General features: G+C 33.7%; 1 protein-coding gene across 15 annotated transcripts in view; it reads left to right on the top strand.

Annotated features, from left to right (window-relative positions):
* Positions 1 to 17496, top strand: part of NFIB (nuclear factor I B) — a 269310-nt gene that overhangs the window by 170411 nt on the left and 81403 nt on the right. For 13 of the 15 annotated variants that reach the window (XR_009153317.1, XM_058168177.1, XM_058168178.1 and 10 more), the window contains 3 exons: positions 4607 to 4675; positions 6356 to 6476; positions 7218 to 7336. The exons of 1 other annotated variant lie outside the window; for it this stretch is intronic. Coding sequence is in view for 13 of the 14 variants with exons in the window: in XM_058168177.1 (XP_058024160.1) it covers positions 4607 to 4675; positions 6356 to 6476; positions 7218 to 7336 (309 nt within the window). In the remaining variant the exon portion in view is untranslated. Of the gene's footprint in view, positions 1 to 4606; positions 4676 to 6355; positions 6477 to 7217; positions 7337 to 13049; positions 13709 to 17496 lie in introns of those variants that run through there. One more of the 15 variants, XM_058168184.1, reaches the window with a different exon arrangement.

Raw genomic sequence — 17496 nt, forward strand, 5'->3', positions numbered from 1 at the left:
CAGAGAGGGACTCCTCAGGGTGCCGTCGGCGCGACAGTGTCGTCTGGCGACACCCAGGGGAAGGGCCTTCTCTGTGGGGGCTCCCGCCCTCTGGAACGAACTCCCCCCAGGACTTCGTCAACTTCCGGACCTCCGAACCTTTCGCCGCGAGCTCAAAACTCACTTATTTATTTGCGCTGGACTGGGTTAGCTTTTTATGGGTTTTTAATTGGGTTTTATCGATGGGTTTTTAATGGGTTTTTAATGGGTTTTATTATTTGCTAAATTTTAATTATGCCAAATTGAATAAGTTTTTTAGTGGTATTTTAATAGTATTTATTTTGTAATAGGAATGTTTATTTTATCTGGCTGTAAACCGCCCTGAGTCCTTCGGGAGAAGGGCGGTATAAAAATTTAAATAATAAATAAATAAATAAATAAATAAATACAGTTTCCTCTTTTCACAGCTGGCACACACTAAGTTGACACCTTCAGTGAGCTATCCATTATGATACCAAGATCTGTTTTCCTGACTAGTTACAGGAATTCATCAATGTATATATGATTTTCCCTAGCGACCACCATTTATATTTACTTGAAGTGATTTATATTTGCTATTTAATTCCATTGAATCTAAAGAGCTTTTTGAAGTTCAAGGTCACGTTTACCTTTCATCATATTGAATAATTTGTTATCATCCTCAAACTTATCCACCTCAGATTTATCTTCAGTCTAGACCATTTATGAGCAAGTTAGGAAAGCTAGACTTAACAGATCTTGGAAGGATTTTACATCTTATTTTCTTAATTAGGGAAAAAAAGATTTATATGTGCCTACTTTTTGTTTTCTGCTTTTTAAACCAGTTAATAATCCATAAAATGTCAAGTCCTCTTATCCAGCACTAATAAGTATAATCTAGAACATTTTATGAATGACATTTTTAAAGGCTTTTTGTAAAACCCAAAAAAACCATGTTCATAGGATCTATTCCCATATCTCTTGACACTTGAAAAATATTCCAAAAGTTTGGTAAAGACAGAGTTACTTTTGCAGAATCCGTGTATTATCTTATTTCAGCAAAGTTTAATCTTCTGTAAGTTAGTTATTTTTATTTAATTATATTTTCAGTTTGCCCTGAATCAATATTAAATCCAATTTTTCAGAATGAACATTAAACTAATTATAACAAATAATTTTAGGATCTCCCCTGCATCTTCTTAAAATTTTTGTCACAGTACTTGACTTTTAGTTGTTCACTTTGGACCCAATGTAAGAGATGTGCTATGGTTTTGTAAAGAATTCAGCGATCTCACATTTGACTTTTTAAAGATCTCTCAGATGGGTGTCCTCAGAATCTGCTGCTTTTTGTATTATATAGTTTCTCTTTTTACCTCAGTTTACTTTATTTCTGATTTACTCCCTGAGGAAATACTTGCTCTGTATTAGTTATTTGATCTATATCTTCTGTGCCAAAGGCAAATGCTAAATATTTGGGTTTTTCTACAATATCTGAATCTTCCTTGAGCATTTCTTTCCCTCTATCCTATGTAATTTCAAGGTTATAATTCTATTTTGCAGGAGTGGGAGAATTTAGAAAATTAGCATTTACCTCAGGGGTGGGCTGCTGCCAGTTTGGGCCAGTTTGGGCAAACCGGTAGTTCCGACAATCAGGTAGCCCCGCCCCCACCCTATCCTGTCCTATATTTCCTTTCTTTCTGGCTCAGTTGATTCACGTGGCACAGCTGATTTCCGCGCTTCCGCTGTTCTACTTACCAGGGCTGCCTTAGAAGATAAACAACTGAGCTTCAAATTGCTGTACCTTGAACGCTGCACACACGCTCAGAGAACTGGTTGTTAAACCGGTTGCAGCCCACTACTGATTTACTTCAATACATAGCAATTCTATGATTGATTCAGTATTTTTTCCACAGAAGTATATGGCAAGCTATTGATTATTTAAATACCTTTAAGTGTTTAGAGGAAAATGCATGGACATAGTTTTATTTATAAAGTTCAAATGAAAATTGAATATACTAACCAAAGCTTTGCAAATACTAGACAATGAAAAGTAAGTATTTCACTGATGAACTACCTTTACACAAGTTACTCCATTGACATGTATTCTCTTTTTTAGTTGCAGAATGTGTATTATGTATTCAGGTTTGGAGTTATAATTTGGTACATAATCAGATGGAAAAATCAGGTTTCTAACCATTAGTTTGCATTTTTTTTAATGCAAGTATGGCCATCAGGTACTTCTATTCACAGGGTATGTTATGACAACTTGCTCCAAACCTGTCTTCTTAAAGACGGGCGCACACAGAACTTGGGTCTTTGCCCAGTATTCACAGTGACATCAGTCTTATAATTGTAGTATTAAAGTAGGGGTTTTCATACCTCCTAAAAAAAGAAGAATACAATTAACCTCTCGTAGTTCTTTGCTGTATAGACACAGAGGCATCTTGTTTGATTGATCCTCTGATTATAATAAATTATATTGTTCAGATATTTCCAGGAGGATTCTGGTAGATTTTTAGGTTAGACATGGCAATAATTAGTGAGTTATATTATTTCTCATGACACCATCTCTAGAATAAAACAAGGCTTTAGTCAGTTACACTGTATTATAGATTTAAATACTGAAATATCTGACCATTTGAAGCAATGTATATAGGTTTTTCATGTAGATATTTTAGCAAGAACATCTTCTATTAGAAGAACATGTCTTCCTTATCTTTTATTGTCTCCATACCAGATCACACTAGATAGAAAAATTTTGCCTTTTGTCGTCACAAAGATGAAAGTCAAGTACTGTATATGTCAGCAGGTTTATTAACTAGTTTACATTGCTAAATTCTTTCAACAGTAGAATAAATTGTGTCGAATTACTATTTTAAAAATACTTTTTTTAAAATTTGCATTTATATCCCGCCCCTCTCCGAAGACTCAGGGCGGCTTACACTATGTCAAGCAATAGTCTTCATCCATTTGTATATTATATACAAAGTCAACTTATTGCCCCCCAACAATCTGGGTCCTCATTTTACCTACCTTATAAAGGATGGAAGGCTGAGTCAACCTTGGGCCTGGTGGGACTTGAACCTGCAGTAATTGCAGGCAGCTGCTGTTAATAACAGACTGTCTTACCAGTCTGAGCCACTCAGAGGCCCAGTTTTGGAATCCAACTTATAGAATTGAATATTTGGAATTATATACAAAATGTCAACTAGTGATATTGTATTGTTTTAATTTAAGGCTTCTACTTATTTAAGTTTTCAAATAGTACTGTACATCTTTTGCATGTTTCATAACTAATTTTATTCTCAATATTTGCTCTTTTAAGGAAAATTGTTTTAGGCTTCAATTCTAAGCATGCCTCTGAGTTCACCAAATAAAAATAAGATTGTTCTGTGGAGCTGCTTTATTTTCCTGAGTTTATAATGTGTAAAATCTATATGAAACATAGACTCTTCTTTTTTGGTGCTTGAAAAGGTGTTTAAGGCACAGGAAAGGTTATAAATTGATTGATACTGCTAGAAGAAGTAAACAGCTACTTTCTTAATGGCATATTTTCATTTTCTACTACAGTACCCCAAACTGTAGTGATTGAAGGTAACTACAGAATCAGGCATTTTCCTGCTACCCTGTTTCCCAGGGATGAAATGCTACCAGTTTGGGCAAACTGGTAGCGATGGCAGCACATGGTTTGGTGAACCGGTAGTGGCAGCAGCGCAAAGCTCCGCCCACCCACACGGACGTAGTTTTTGACCCTCTGCACATGCACAGAAGGCTTTGCGCAGAGGGTCCAAAATCACATGTGACACACACAGAGCACACACTTCCGAACCGGTAGGGAAGGTAAGCAGATTTCACCCCTGCGTTTTCCTGAAAATAAGACCCTGTCTTATCTTTTTTTGAACCCTGAAATAAGCACTTGGCCTTATTGCCATGCGCTCAAAAGCCTGATTGGGCTTATTATCAGGGACTGTCTTATTTTGGAAGAAACAGGGTATTTATACCGTTTATAAATCCTGTATTCAAAAACAGTTCTGCTTTCTTATTGCTGTTGCTTAAACAGAAGAATGTTATGCTAAAAGAGCTTATTTTCACAGTTACCTCTTTCCTGCCTTATCTTTTGGCATATGTTCATGAGATAACTTGTAAGGAGAAAAGAAAAAAATAAAGACACAGTGACAAAGTGTGATGATTTGCTCCACATCTTTTCAGTTTGAGCATTTCCATTCAATTATATATGATGGAATTTTGTTAGGACAAGAAGATTGTTACAATCTGAATTGTAATTGAACACATTAAAGTCTGTATCATGGAATGACATACCAGTCACATTATATCTTATGTTCCATTGTCCAGTTTATTGAATCCATTTTGCATCTATTTAGAAGCCTATAATCTTTTCAAATTGTACAAAAATTACAAACTGCTTCAAAATATTTCTTTGAAATAACGTGATTCTAGAAAGTCATATAAAAATGTATATTTAGACAATTTTAATAGAATTTGAATGAAGTATTCAACCATGAATGGGGATTGTTTAGAGAAAATGTTGCAATTGCTATTCCAAATGAACTAATCATTATTTTATTTTTGTTTTATTTTTTCATTCCAGTGTATCTTGAGGATAGTTTTGTAAAATCTGGAGTCTTTAACGTATCTGAACTTGTGCGGGTGTCTAGAAGTAAGTCTCCTTTTCATTTTCTGAAGTTTTATTTTATTTTTGGATGTGTATTACATTTGTATATGTTGCTCCATGATTCTTTCCAGAGTTGATTCTTTGTGATAGTGCCTCTAGTTACATAACTAACAATACAGGTAGTCCTTATTTACCAACTCATAGAGTAACCATTTGAAGTTACAGCAAAGCTGAAAAAAGGAAGATTTATGACCAGCTCCTGAAGTTGCAGCTGTTGCAGTGTCCCACAGTCACATGATTGTAATTCATGAGCTTGGCAACCAACACATATTTACGATGGTTGCAGTGTTCCATAGTTATGTGATTGCTATTTGCAACTTTCACAGCCGGCTTTTGATATATAGTCATTAGGAAAGCCAGTAAGTTGCCATCACATGATGATGTATTTAACAACCAGCAGTGGTTTGCTTAATGATTACATTGAAACAGACTTCATAAGTCAGCACAGTCATGTGATATTTCACTTAATGACCATGCTGCTTAGCTGTGGAGTTGCCAGTCCAAATTGTGGCCAGTAAGGCCTGTGAATAATGTAGCTAATGTTACATACAACGCTAGTAAAATTTCCATGATTGATAATTGTCTAATCTATGCTGATTGATCATATCCATTCACCTTCAAGGTGGATTGAAATCAATATTGGAATTCATTTGTTTTATTTGTAAGAAAGTTATAATCTATAAATTATTACCTGGTAGTATGCTCTGTTAAATGGGCTTACTTCTGAGTAAACACACCCAGGATAGGTGTAAACTTAATATTAAGCATTCAAAATACATTGCAACTCTTTACAGATGCGCAATAGTTTTGGACCCTTTAGTGTTGTAAGTTAACTGTATATAAACTAAATGTAAGGCATGTGTGTTAGTGATATGAAAGCAGAACATGTAACTTGGAATAGTGTTAAATAAAAGTTTATTTCAAAAGGCATTTTTTTATTTCACAAAACAAACATTTGAAGTTCATTATTGCCTATAGACTGTGGTTTGATATGTGTGAGAATTGGAGAACATACAGAATCAGTTAATAAGGGTATGCAGATCTTCATAGGAATGTTTTACTGAGGGAAACCTTTAAGAGAACCAATTCCCTCTCGTGAAGCAGTATGTCCTGCTGCATTTAGGAATGGTCTCCAAAACTGATGCTCTGGGAGATGGCTGAGAGGAGTCTGCTCTGAAAATATTGGGTTGAGCTCATTCTGGGTATCCATGAGCACTGCAAGCTATCCTGTGGGGTGCGCTAAAGCTATTCTGCCAAGTGTCTCCTCCAAATAATTTGCTAGAGAATCTGGGCAAGTAGTTGAAAGAGCCTATGTCTGTTTCTGTCAAAACTCTCAGTTCTTACCCCTGATTGCCCACCGAAAGATAGTTTAAACAGGTCAGAGGCATCAAGAGTCAAAGACTTTCTTTGGGGAATATTGGGAGCAGATTGGAAAGAACATATTTCTCTGTGATTTATTGGACTTTAGGACATCTTACCCATTTTCACTTGGCCTTGCATGCTGAGATGGGAGAGAAGGCTTGTCCCATGCTCCGAAATAGTACAAATTATGTCTTTTAATTGCACAACAACTAATAATTAGATAAAAGTGAATTTGCTTTGATTTTGGATTATATTAATATGTTTGTTTAGACAATAGGCTTGACTTTAAATTATGTTCTTTAGCACCTATAACCCAGGGAGCTGGAGTAAACTTCCCCATTGGAGAACTTCCAGGTCAACCATACTATCATGACATGAACTCAAGTGTTAACTTACAACGATCGTTATCCTCTCCACCAACCAGGTTAGCCTATTATATCTGTGCTTCTATAATATTTTGAAAATGATTTTGCTTTGCAGCTTTTTAATAAAATAATTATGCATTTGTCCAGCTACACGCCTGTGATGGAGGAAGGGAGGGAAGGGCCTTAATGATAAGTTGATATATATTGATCAACATTCCTCAATAAATCATTTCAGTTGACAGTTTTGTAATGAAAATGATTGATCATTGTTCTCAGTGGAAATTATGCCCCAAAATGAAAATATTGAGAGAAAACCTGTAGTTCCCAAATGAGTGAGAATTGCTAATATCAGCATGGACAGGTGTCTCATTATTTGTTTACAATTTGTTGACTGAGAAAGGCAGGGAAGAGTCTTTGAATTAAAACTCTCTGATATGGACCTACATGCAGGATTTTTATTCCTGTATATTTTCATAGGCAGGTCTGTGTGCACATGTATAGCTTCATTTTTGACTGCAATAATGGAATTAATTTGACTGTGCTGGGTATGTAAGCCTTCTACTGATAAGCCAGTTCTTGAATAAAGCCTGTTGGAGTCCTAACTCTGCATGACTAATCTAAAAACAATCACGTATATTAATAAGAAAAAAATGTGTACAGTATAAATAATTTTAAAATCAGTGTAAAATGTGAATATGTCTATCACGTGTAGTTTTTAGGGTTGATAGGTCTGAAAAGGATTGTAGTGTAAAATATCAATAGAAATTCTTAAATAAGCCCTTATTTCTATGTGTTTACAGTAAGAGACCCAAAACTATATCCATAGATGAGAATATGGAACCAAGTCCAACAGGAGATTTTTATCCTTCCCCAAATTCACCAGCTGCTGGTAGTAGGACATGGCATGAAAGAGATCAAGGTGAGTGCTCAGTTCATTCTATGTCTACTCAGAAGCAAGCTATATTGAATTCAACCAGGTTAATCATAGACAAGACAAGATCTTAAAGCTCTTATTTATATTATTTCTTCAGAAACTATGAAAGTATGGTATATTGGAATAAAGAAGAAAATGTTAAATCTTTTGAGGTTAAAATACTTCCTTAGAATATTATATTTAGTAGTAATTATAATATCATCCCCATTATTGAAAAGTTCTATTTTGTATTCATCAACTGCACAAATCCTTTTTTCAAAGCCATAGTACTCATTTAGAGTCACAACAAGTATTTAATAATTGATTTACTGGTAGGCAAAATGTAGAGACATTATATTGATTAGCAGAATCTAGAAAGATTAGAAAATGATTGAATAAATTATTGGACTTCAGAAATACTGTGAAAGAGAAGATTATTAATCTTGGCATTTTTTTCTGGCCATATTGCTATACATTTAATACTCTTACATGAAAATATTTATTTCTATCTATTGGTTCATATGTACTTTGTGTGAAAAAAATCTGAAATATAAATGAGAAGTTCCCTTATTGATACATGCATCCTTATTTACACAAAGTTACGAATGATAGGCCTGGAGTAAATTTTAGCTAAATAAATACACAACCTTATCTATAATAGCTTAATGTTGTTCAGCCATGCACTGTATTTCACAGCAATATTACATTGAAGAGGAAAATTAAGCATAAATAGTGAATGGAAATGATTATTTCTTAGTTTTCACAATACTTCCTTATTTCCGTTCATATTATATTATGGTATTGCTTAGTAATTTTGAAGCTCTGTGATGTGAGAAAAATTCCAAAGATTATTAAAATTCCAAGGATTATTTAAATATATAGTAAAAGATGTGATAAAACATCACATTAAAAGTTAGAATTATCTGTTTTCAGGAGTTTATTTCCTTTTTCTCATACATTTATACCTACAATCACTTACTTAACTCTCCAATTTCTAATTTATACATCTACATAATTGTGCCAATTTCATATATTGGTCATAAATTTCTGCCTAATTTCTTCCTAATACAACATTCAAAACATTTTTGTAAGACTCATGGTGCTGCATAAAGTTATCAATTTAACCTTTATAACTGTTCCCTTTTCTATTGTGGTTGTCTTCTTCCTTTTCTTTTTCTGTTCTTTGAACAGAATTCTTAAAGTAACATTTTGAGTCCTTTTTCTTTTTTTCAAAATATAAATGTAAACATTTTCTGATGAAGAGAAATGAAATTTTTCAATACATACAGTTATGAATTTGATATAAAAATCTTGCAATATCTGTTTATTTTTGTATCTTTCAATATAAAGCAAATCCCTCAAATAATTGGTTTGTTGTGTTGGTTTCTAAAAGGGTCATCTGTGATTTGTTTTTCTTGTTTTTATGAATAGGTTTTGGAATTCAGATAGTTCAGAAATGAGATCTGGAATGTTGCTCAAATTGCTATAACTTATCTACTTTTCTGTTGCTCTTGCCATGTGTAGAAATGATTGCCTTTATCAGGAACCATCACATATATTAAAGGAGATATTTGCATTCAAGGTTAAAAGCAATGCTGCACATTTGTACAATCACTTCTATACATGGTGTGCAAACAGGATCAAAATATATAAGCACAGTCTACTCTGAAGGAGACATGACATTTATACAGTCTAATTGTCAAAATTGTGCTGATAGGTTAAAAGTTTGTGGTGGTCTCTGCATAGTTCTAGTTGTGGAGTGTAGAGATCTGTGGTGCTTAAGCTTTGGTAACCTTCAGTTAAGAAGAAAAATGTGTCTGAGTGTATTCATGAATGTGAACAGGCCATTAAAGGCTTAGATTGTTTCAAATACAAACTTTTTTCCCCAGAATTTTAGTTCTTTTAATTTGTCTTTTTTACTTTTTCTGATTGATATTTAATATTATTTTATATGGTCTTTTGGGATGCTTTCAATTTATTTTCTATAATCATTACTATGCTTTGTGCATGGTCATTGAATTTACGCTTTTTTTTTGTATCTATATTCAGTTTAAGTGATACTTTACCTTTCTTAGATCAAATGCATATTATTCTCTTGATGTGCTTTAATAACAAGTACATCCTCCGTTGTCAATTCGTTTGCCAGAATAGTATTGGAAATGCATCGACACACATCTTTCTAGTTTTTCTAAAATGAAAACCATTTGCTCCAGAAAGCACAACTTATCTATCAGAGTAACTATTCTATTATTGAATATTTTTTTCTGATCTTTTGAAATTAAGCGGCAAAAATGCTTTTGCACCATGATTATTAGATATGTTTGAGGTTTTATTTTGCGGGAATTTCAGCACATATATGTCTTTGATGTTCTGAGTTGGTAAGTACTAAGGCCTGATGCAATTTGTCCTAGAATCATGGTATCTTCAGGAGATCATCTTAACTAGTGTGTATCTTTCCAGCTTCTCAGTTTGGGCTACTGAACATTCTGGAGGCTTTGGTTTGCTTTTCTCTAATCTCAGATTTAAGGGTAGGAAGAAGCTGCACTTGCAAAAGGTGTCCATGCAACAGAATTTGGTGTCATCATAAAGGAGAAAGAAGAAACTCTGTTGACTAAATTGCTGCTTTCCTAAATTTCTGAGGCTAGGGGGAGAAGATGAGTTATTTGTTAACCTCAGTTCCCTTCATGCAGTGCCATAAAAGTATGGTTATGCAATAACGACAGACACAGCTTTTCTAAAAGGGTCATCTGTGATTTGTTTTTCTTGTTTTTATGAATAGGTTTTGGAATTCAGATAGTTCAGAAATGAGATCTGGAATGTTGCTCAAATTGCTATAACTTATCTACTTTTTCTGTTGCTCTTGCCATGTGTAGAAATGATTGCCTTTATCAGGAACCATCACATATATTAAAGGAGATATTTGCATTCAAGGTTAAAAGCAATGCTGCACATTTGTACAATCACTTCTATACATGGTGTGCAAACAGGATCAAAATATATAAGCACAGTCTACTCTGAAGGAGACATGACATTTATACAGTCTAATTGTCAAAATTGTGCTGATAGGTTAAAAGTTTGTGGTGGTCTCTGCATAGTTCTAGTTGTGGAGTGTAGAGATCTGTGGTGCTTAAGCTTTGGTAACCTTCAGTTAAGAAGAAAAATGTGTCTGAGTGTATTCATGAATGTGAACAGGCCATTAAAGGCTTAGATTGTTTCAAATACAAACTTTTTCCCCCAGAATTTTAGTTCTTTTAATTTGTCTTTTTTACTTTTTCTGATTGATATTTAATATTATTTTATATGGTCTTTTGGGATGCTTTCAATTTATTTTCTATAATCATTACTATGCTTTGTGCATGGTCATTGAATTTACGCCTTTTTTTTGTATCTATATTCAGTTTAAGTGATACTTTACCTTTCTTAGATCAAATGCATATTATTCTCTTGATGTGCTTTAATAACAAGTACATCCTCCATTGTCAATTCGTTTGCCAGAATAGTATTGGAAATGCATCGACACACATCTTTCTAGTTTTTCTAAAATGAAAACCATTTGCTCCAGAAAGCACAACTTATCTATCAGAGTAACTATTCTATTATTGAAATATTTTTTTCTGATCTTTTGAAATTAAGCGGCAAAAATGCTTTTGCACCATGATTATTAGATATGTTTGAGGTTTTATTTTGCGGGAATTTCAGCACATATATGTCTTTGATGTTCTGAGTTGGTAAGTACTAAGGCCTGATGCAATTTGTCCTAGAATCATGGTATCTTCAGGAGATCATCTTAACTAGTGTGTATCTTTCCAGCTTCTCAGTTTGGGCTACTGAACATTCTGGAGGCTTTGGTTTGCTTTTCTCTAATCTCAGATTTAAGGGTAGGAAGAAGCTGCACTTGCAAAAGGTGTCCATGCAACAGAATTTGGTGTCATCATAAAGGAGAAAGAAGAAACTCTGTTGACTAAATTGCTGCTTTCCTAAATTTCTGAGGCTAGGGGGAGAAGATGAGTTATTTGTTAACCTCAGTTCCCTTCATGCAGTGCCATAAAAGTATGGTTATGCAATAACGACAGACACAGCTTTTCTAAAAGGTTCCTGAAATTCAGCTGCACCTGAGATCTTTGCTCCACAAATATGAATTTGCAGAACCACAGTTATTGGTAAGTAATTACTTTTTTAACAACAAAAGATGATAGTTTTATTGTCAATTAAGAAAAGTGGGAATTGTGTGGATTTTAAACATTATATATTAATGTTTCACCTTTGAAGAAGTGAAGGTTATCCTAAATAACAGATTCTGACTTTTAATCTATAAATAGTCAAAATAGTACCATTTATGTGCCAAGAGAAATACCAACACATTTGAGAGCTTGAAGGTTTGTTAAATAATGTGAAAAACAAGGTTAGAGACAAACAAAATTAAGTTGAACATTCCACAGTATTATAATGAACACTGAGCATATTTGTTGATGGTTGAAATTTGATTATTGAAGGGAAAAGAGTACCTTCAAAATTGCAGCACTTTGTCCTGCAACATTTTGTTGTATTTCCTGCTTGTTTATTTCTCTTAGGCACATTTTATTGAAAAAGACAGTGTTATATTCATCAATTCTTTGCTGCCTGAGTTAGCTAATTTGGAAGCGAATTTTGAAAATGTGCAATGGCATAAGATTAAGTCACATTCGTGATATATACTTGTATCTGAATTGTTCAAAAACTACTCTAATTGTGGGTTGTTGGGTTTTTTTTTGCAGTTTATTTTAGTTGATAGAGATTGTACATATTCCTGATAGTTTTAGATCTGGGGATAAAGATAAGAATTTACTGTAAGATTGAGAATCTTATAGTAATGATATAATTCTGAAATAATTGAGATTAGTGGGCCAATAGGCTATCAGGACATCCTATAAATAACATCAGAGTTTTTTGTGGTTTGTGAATTAAAATCACTTGTCATTTAAGTGAAAATGTAGCTACTCCATTCTATTTTGCTTAGAGCAGTTAATTCTTTTCCCTTTAAATAAAGACCTAAACATAGGAAGAAACAGATTTAGCATATAATTTTATATTTTAGAACTATGGATCTAGTATCCATAATCTCATATGGATCACAGCCCTTGGTCTTAGACAGTTATTATTTAACATTACTCAGAGCTGTGGAGTGATAATGAAAAGAAATGGACAGATATACTTCATTTTAGTCCTCAAAATTGTAAATGATTATATTATCCTTATTCAGGTTCATATAATATTAAAATTTCAATTGATGTTAATTTATATGATTACAGAAACCAGCAAGCATTCTGTACAAACAATACTATTTATAAAGGATGCTTCTTCAAAAATTAAATAATTTAAAACATGAAACAGCTGCATGGATTGCTATGCTGGGGTTCTATGAAAAGAACTGTCATGATTTTTAAAATAAGCTCCCTTTTTTTTAATGAAAAGCAAACTTAATTGGTCTCTAGGGAAACAGCAAGCCTTTATCTTGCATATTTTATCAGTAGTTTAAACTTTTAATATTTTTTGTTTAAAAAATACTTTATATAGTAGAAAAGAATGATGCTTTACGTCATGTACTATAATTGTAATATTTTAACATTGCATATAATTGTAATATTTTAACATTGCATATCCTAAAACGTTTTAATACTGTGAGAGATTTGTTTGGAATTGTACATTAGTGTGTACAATTAAATAAATTTTAATTTTACAGTTTCTTCATCATGTTCAGTTTCCTATGATTCTCCTGCATTCAACAGCAACAAATCATTACAACCACAGCTTACCATTAAAACAGAAGCTCTTGGATCTTCTTCTCCTGTTCTTCACCTACCCTCTGCTGGGCCTCCTTGCGATGAGGAACAAGTATCCTCTCCTGGATATTCTTCTGGACCTTTGCCATCTTTTACTATCTCCCCATCTTCTGGACTTGCTTTTTCTGGAATTCCTTTAATTACAGGGCCCTCTCCTGATGGATCTTTTCTCATTAGACCTTCACATGGTTACTCTAAAATGGATATATTAATTTCTGAGCTAAGAGAATTAAAAAAGGAGGTGGGTAGTGCTGTTCAGGAACTTAAAAACATAACTGATCAGCTGGGCCATTTGCTTGCCTACACAGAACAAAAGTCAAAAGTAATTCCTACTACATCTACTGAGGGTTGAGTTATGTCGTGGAAAGACACCCTCTATCTGGATTATTTTATTGAATACTATTTTAACTATGTTACTCTACGTTCGTTTCTTTCAAAAGCATGACCAAAATATTATCTGAAAAGAACTATATATATTCTGCTAGCAAATCATTTGTCCTGTTGTAAATATATAATATTTCATAGTAAATAAATGTATACATACCTTACATGTCAGTTTTTGTGTTTTTATTTAAAGTATATTTAGAGGCAAACTGTTTTCTCCAAAACTGATTATTTATTATCCTCCTAATACATTAATATTTCTAAAATAAGAATTGTTTCTAACTTCCTGTTAGAAAATATAGTTCAGTAGAAAGCTGATGTAGGTTTGTTTATCTGATAATCATCTTTGACAGAAATTTGAACTGTAATATCAAGAGATTCAATGGGATTTTTGTGGAATAAGTTATAAAATTTCACTAAATCAACACCATGTTCCCAGTTGTTTTGGATGGCCAGAATTTGGTGGTGGTGGTGGAAACAGTTTTCATTGATTTGCAAGTCAAAAACCAGGACTGCTAAAATCTGAATGATTGAAATCTCAGATTAAGCTTTTTGATTCAAAGAAATATTAAGATGGTATTGAAATGGAAGTGTGGTGGAAAAAATATTAGTGTAATACATCTAATGTATATAAAATAAGTGTCTATGTTTCTTTCTGAGGGACCTTATTGGCAGTTGGAAATTATACTTATTAGGTGTATATTAAATTGAAGATATGTTAAAATCAAACATATGTTTGTTTGTTTTTTAAAAAAGTGAGCTGTCGGTTCATCAGTTGAATAAGCCTGGCATAAGGGAAAATGTCATTTTTATCTTTTCCATTCATACAGCCTCTCCACTATTTTAGAGATTCTGGTAGAACTTCCCCTGGCCCAGGGGTTCTAGAACCGCACTTTAAGAAACACTGGGTTAGAAGACAGAAACAGAAACAAAGTTCAAAGAGTTCTTGATAGGTTAGGAAAAAAAATCGGATGAAGCTTACTTTTTAAATCACAGGACATAATACTACTATTTTATTGTGCACTAAAAACCTACTTCAAATAGGTGTCCAGTGTTCAGTATCTCCTTTTAAAAACAATAAATCAGTGAGATAATACGATAAAAATTAAATATTGCTACGAAGACAGATTGAGGGAACTGTATTTGACTATCCTTCTTAAAAAAGGCAGTATGTTGGTTGTGCCAAATCATAACATGAAGGATTTAACTGCTAATTTATTTTTGCACTTACGATCCCCGAGATGCAGCCACTCAGTTTGTAGCCCAATTATGTAATTTGTCCTTTTTTGTATTTGTATTTCCACAAATTCAGAATTACTATAAAACAAACAATGTGCTGTTTCTTATCATTCAAGGACAGTTTAGCAAATGCTATTGCTAGTAGGCAAGTGCTGGGGATATAAATAATGCTGATATGTAGTTAGAATATCATACTGAGAATGTGAGAGCTCCAGTTATCAAATCTCAACTTGGTTAAGAGATTCACTGAATAATATTGGGCTATGAGGCTACCATCTTTCAGATTAATATATCACAAAGCATTGTGGGAAGGATAAAAGCATGGTGAAGGGAACCATGATGTCCTGAACTCCTTGGACAACATTTAGGATATGAGTTATATAAATATAATTTATTTTGATATATTGGAATTTCATGCATTAGTCTATCTTGGTAATACAATTGGATTAAAATTTGCATTAACATTGAATTACTGTGTTTTTTTTACTCAAGTTCTTTAAGCAGAAAGAACTACAACTTTTAAAGTTGTGGACTGAGTTTAAAGATTTATCTAGGCTCTGTTTTTATTGAATCTGCTATTTTCTCTATATTTGTCGATTTATGATTTTTGTATTAATTATTAATGTAATAGTTGCTGTACAAACATTGTAGCCACAATCAAAAATAGAAATAGATATGTGATATAAACACATCCTTAATATGTTTCAATGATTCACTGAGCTTAAATCATGTAATTGAATTTTAATCCATTCTTAAAAGTGGTAATTTGTAATGCAAAATTCTTCAATATATCTGTTGTTTTTCTGTATGTAAGTAAATTGCATTGCATTCAGCATAAGATTAATTCTTAATACAATAACGTATGTCTCAGTAGCAAACACTTTTGAGTTTTGGAGCTAAATTTCATCATCGCAACCAAGATTTTTTATTTTGTTTTTAAAGTTCAGTCTCAGTTATAAAAATGTTCTAAATACATTTTCTAGATGTCATAATCCCAAATAATTATGAAGTGTAAAAACCGAATAGCATTTACTATGATTTCATGAGTTGATTTCATTTTGGGGGAGCAGGAAAGTTCTAGTAAGCCACTAGAACCCACTTCTAGAGTGGGAAGGCATTTAGAAAGTATGTTTATTCTTACCTTCATTTTTAGTCTTATAGACTATTAGAAAAGAGCCTTAATTACAACAAGCAGAATGAAGGGATAGAACTAAGGCCCATGTTTACTAAGGACCCCATTGAATGGCATTAGATCTGTGTGAACTATGGGCAGTGGTCAACTTTTTTTGCCCTTTTCCTTCCATAATGATATTTTAAAACCATGTATATGAAAAAGAAATTTTCAGAGTTAGTTTGGATCTTAGTCTATTCCCTATTTTCGGCACAGAGTACCTTCTTGACTTTGCATACATTGTGCAAATGGGACTATTCTGATACCTTCTGTTTATGATTCTTTGATTCATTGCTTGCAATGCTCTAAACCAGGGGTCTTCAACCTTGTCAAATTTAAGCCTGGCGGACTTCAACTCCCAGCAAAGCTGGCTGGGGGATTCTGGGAATTGAAGTCCGCCAGGCTTAAATTTGACAAGGTTGAAGACCCCTGCTCTAAACCAAGTATGGAACTGTGAATAAATGGAAATGGATTTGGGATTTAATCTGATGAAGTAGATTCAAAAATATTTGGCATCTGTGCTGATGTCCCATTGTGATTTCCCTAAAACTTCATAGGAAAATGAACATGTTGTGTTGCTGTCTGTGAATGCTAAGCAGGTGTCCAGTGTGGGCAAGTGGATCTTTAAGCTTTGCTTCACTTATATGTTGACTTATATGTTGGCCGTGGTGTGGCTCAGGCTGTAAGATAGCCTGTTATTAAACACAGCTGCCTGCAATTACTGCAGGTTCTAGTCCCACCAGGCCCAAGGTTGACTCAGCCTTCCATCCTTTATAAGGTAGGTAAAATGAGGACCCAGATTGTTGGGGGGAGCAATAAGTTGACTTTGTATATAAATATACAAATAGAATGAGACTATTGCCTTACACACTGTAAGTCGCCCTGAGTCTTCGGAGAAGGGTGGGATATAAATGTAAAAAAAAAACAACCTCAAGTTCTTTTTTAGCTGGTGGCTTCGTGATTGGTGTACCATGTGACATTTACCAAGGGAGTTCCTCGGAGGACAGTCTGCTCATAGAGAGGCAGAAGGTCTTGCCTTTTGATGAGGAAATTGCTGAAACTCATGTCTCATTAGTGTCTCTTAAGGTTCTTGGGAAGCAAACAACAGTTTAATTAAAGTCTGACGTAAACACATTTCTGCACATTTTCCCTGCAGCATTTTATCTCATTAGAATTGATCAAAATAGATGCCTTGGGCTAACTTGAACAGATATACATCTGGAGCACCATGTGTGCAAGCTGCCTCGAGTGAGCTACATACGCTATGCTTCGTAGCAACTTACTTGTTTGCTTTACTTTGTAGGTGCAGTTACCTTGTTGGGAAATGAATTGATCTAACTTTTTCCAATTTGTCTGTGCCTTTGTATATCACTGTCATGCTAGTAATGCATACTATATAATGCAATCCAGACATGCATATTCTTACCTTTTAGTATTATGCAGTAATAACCTGAAGCTTTTAATTTATCCAGGCTTCTGTTTAATTTCTTCAGGAACATATTCATATACCGTTGTCTATTCTGTATTACCATATACATACACCGTGTTGGTAT

The sequence above is a fragment of the Ahaetulla prasina genome, chromosome 2 (assembly GCF_028640845.1).
Source record: "Ahaetulla prasina isolate Xishuangbanna chromosome 2, ASM2864084v1, whole genome shotgun sequence".
In the NCBI taxonomy this organism is placed as follows: Eukaryota; Metazoa; Chordata; class Lepidosauria; order Squamata; family Colubridae; genus Ahaetulla; species Ahaetulla prasina.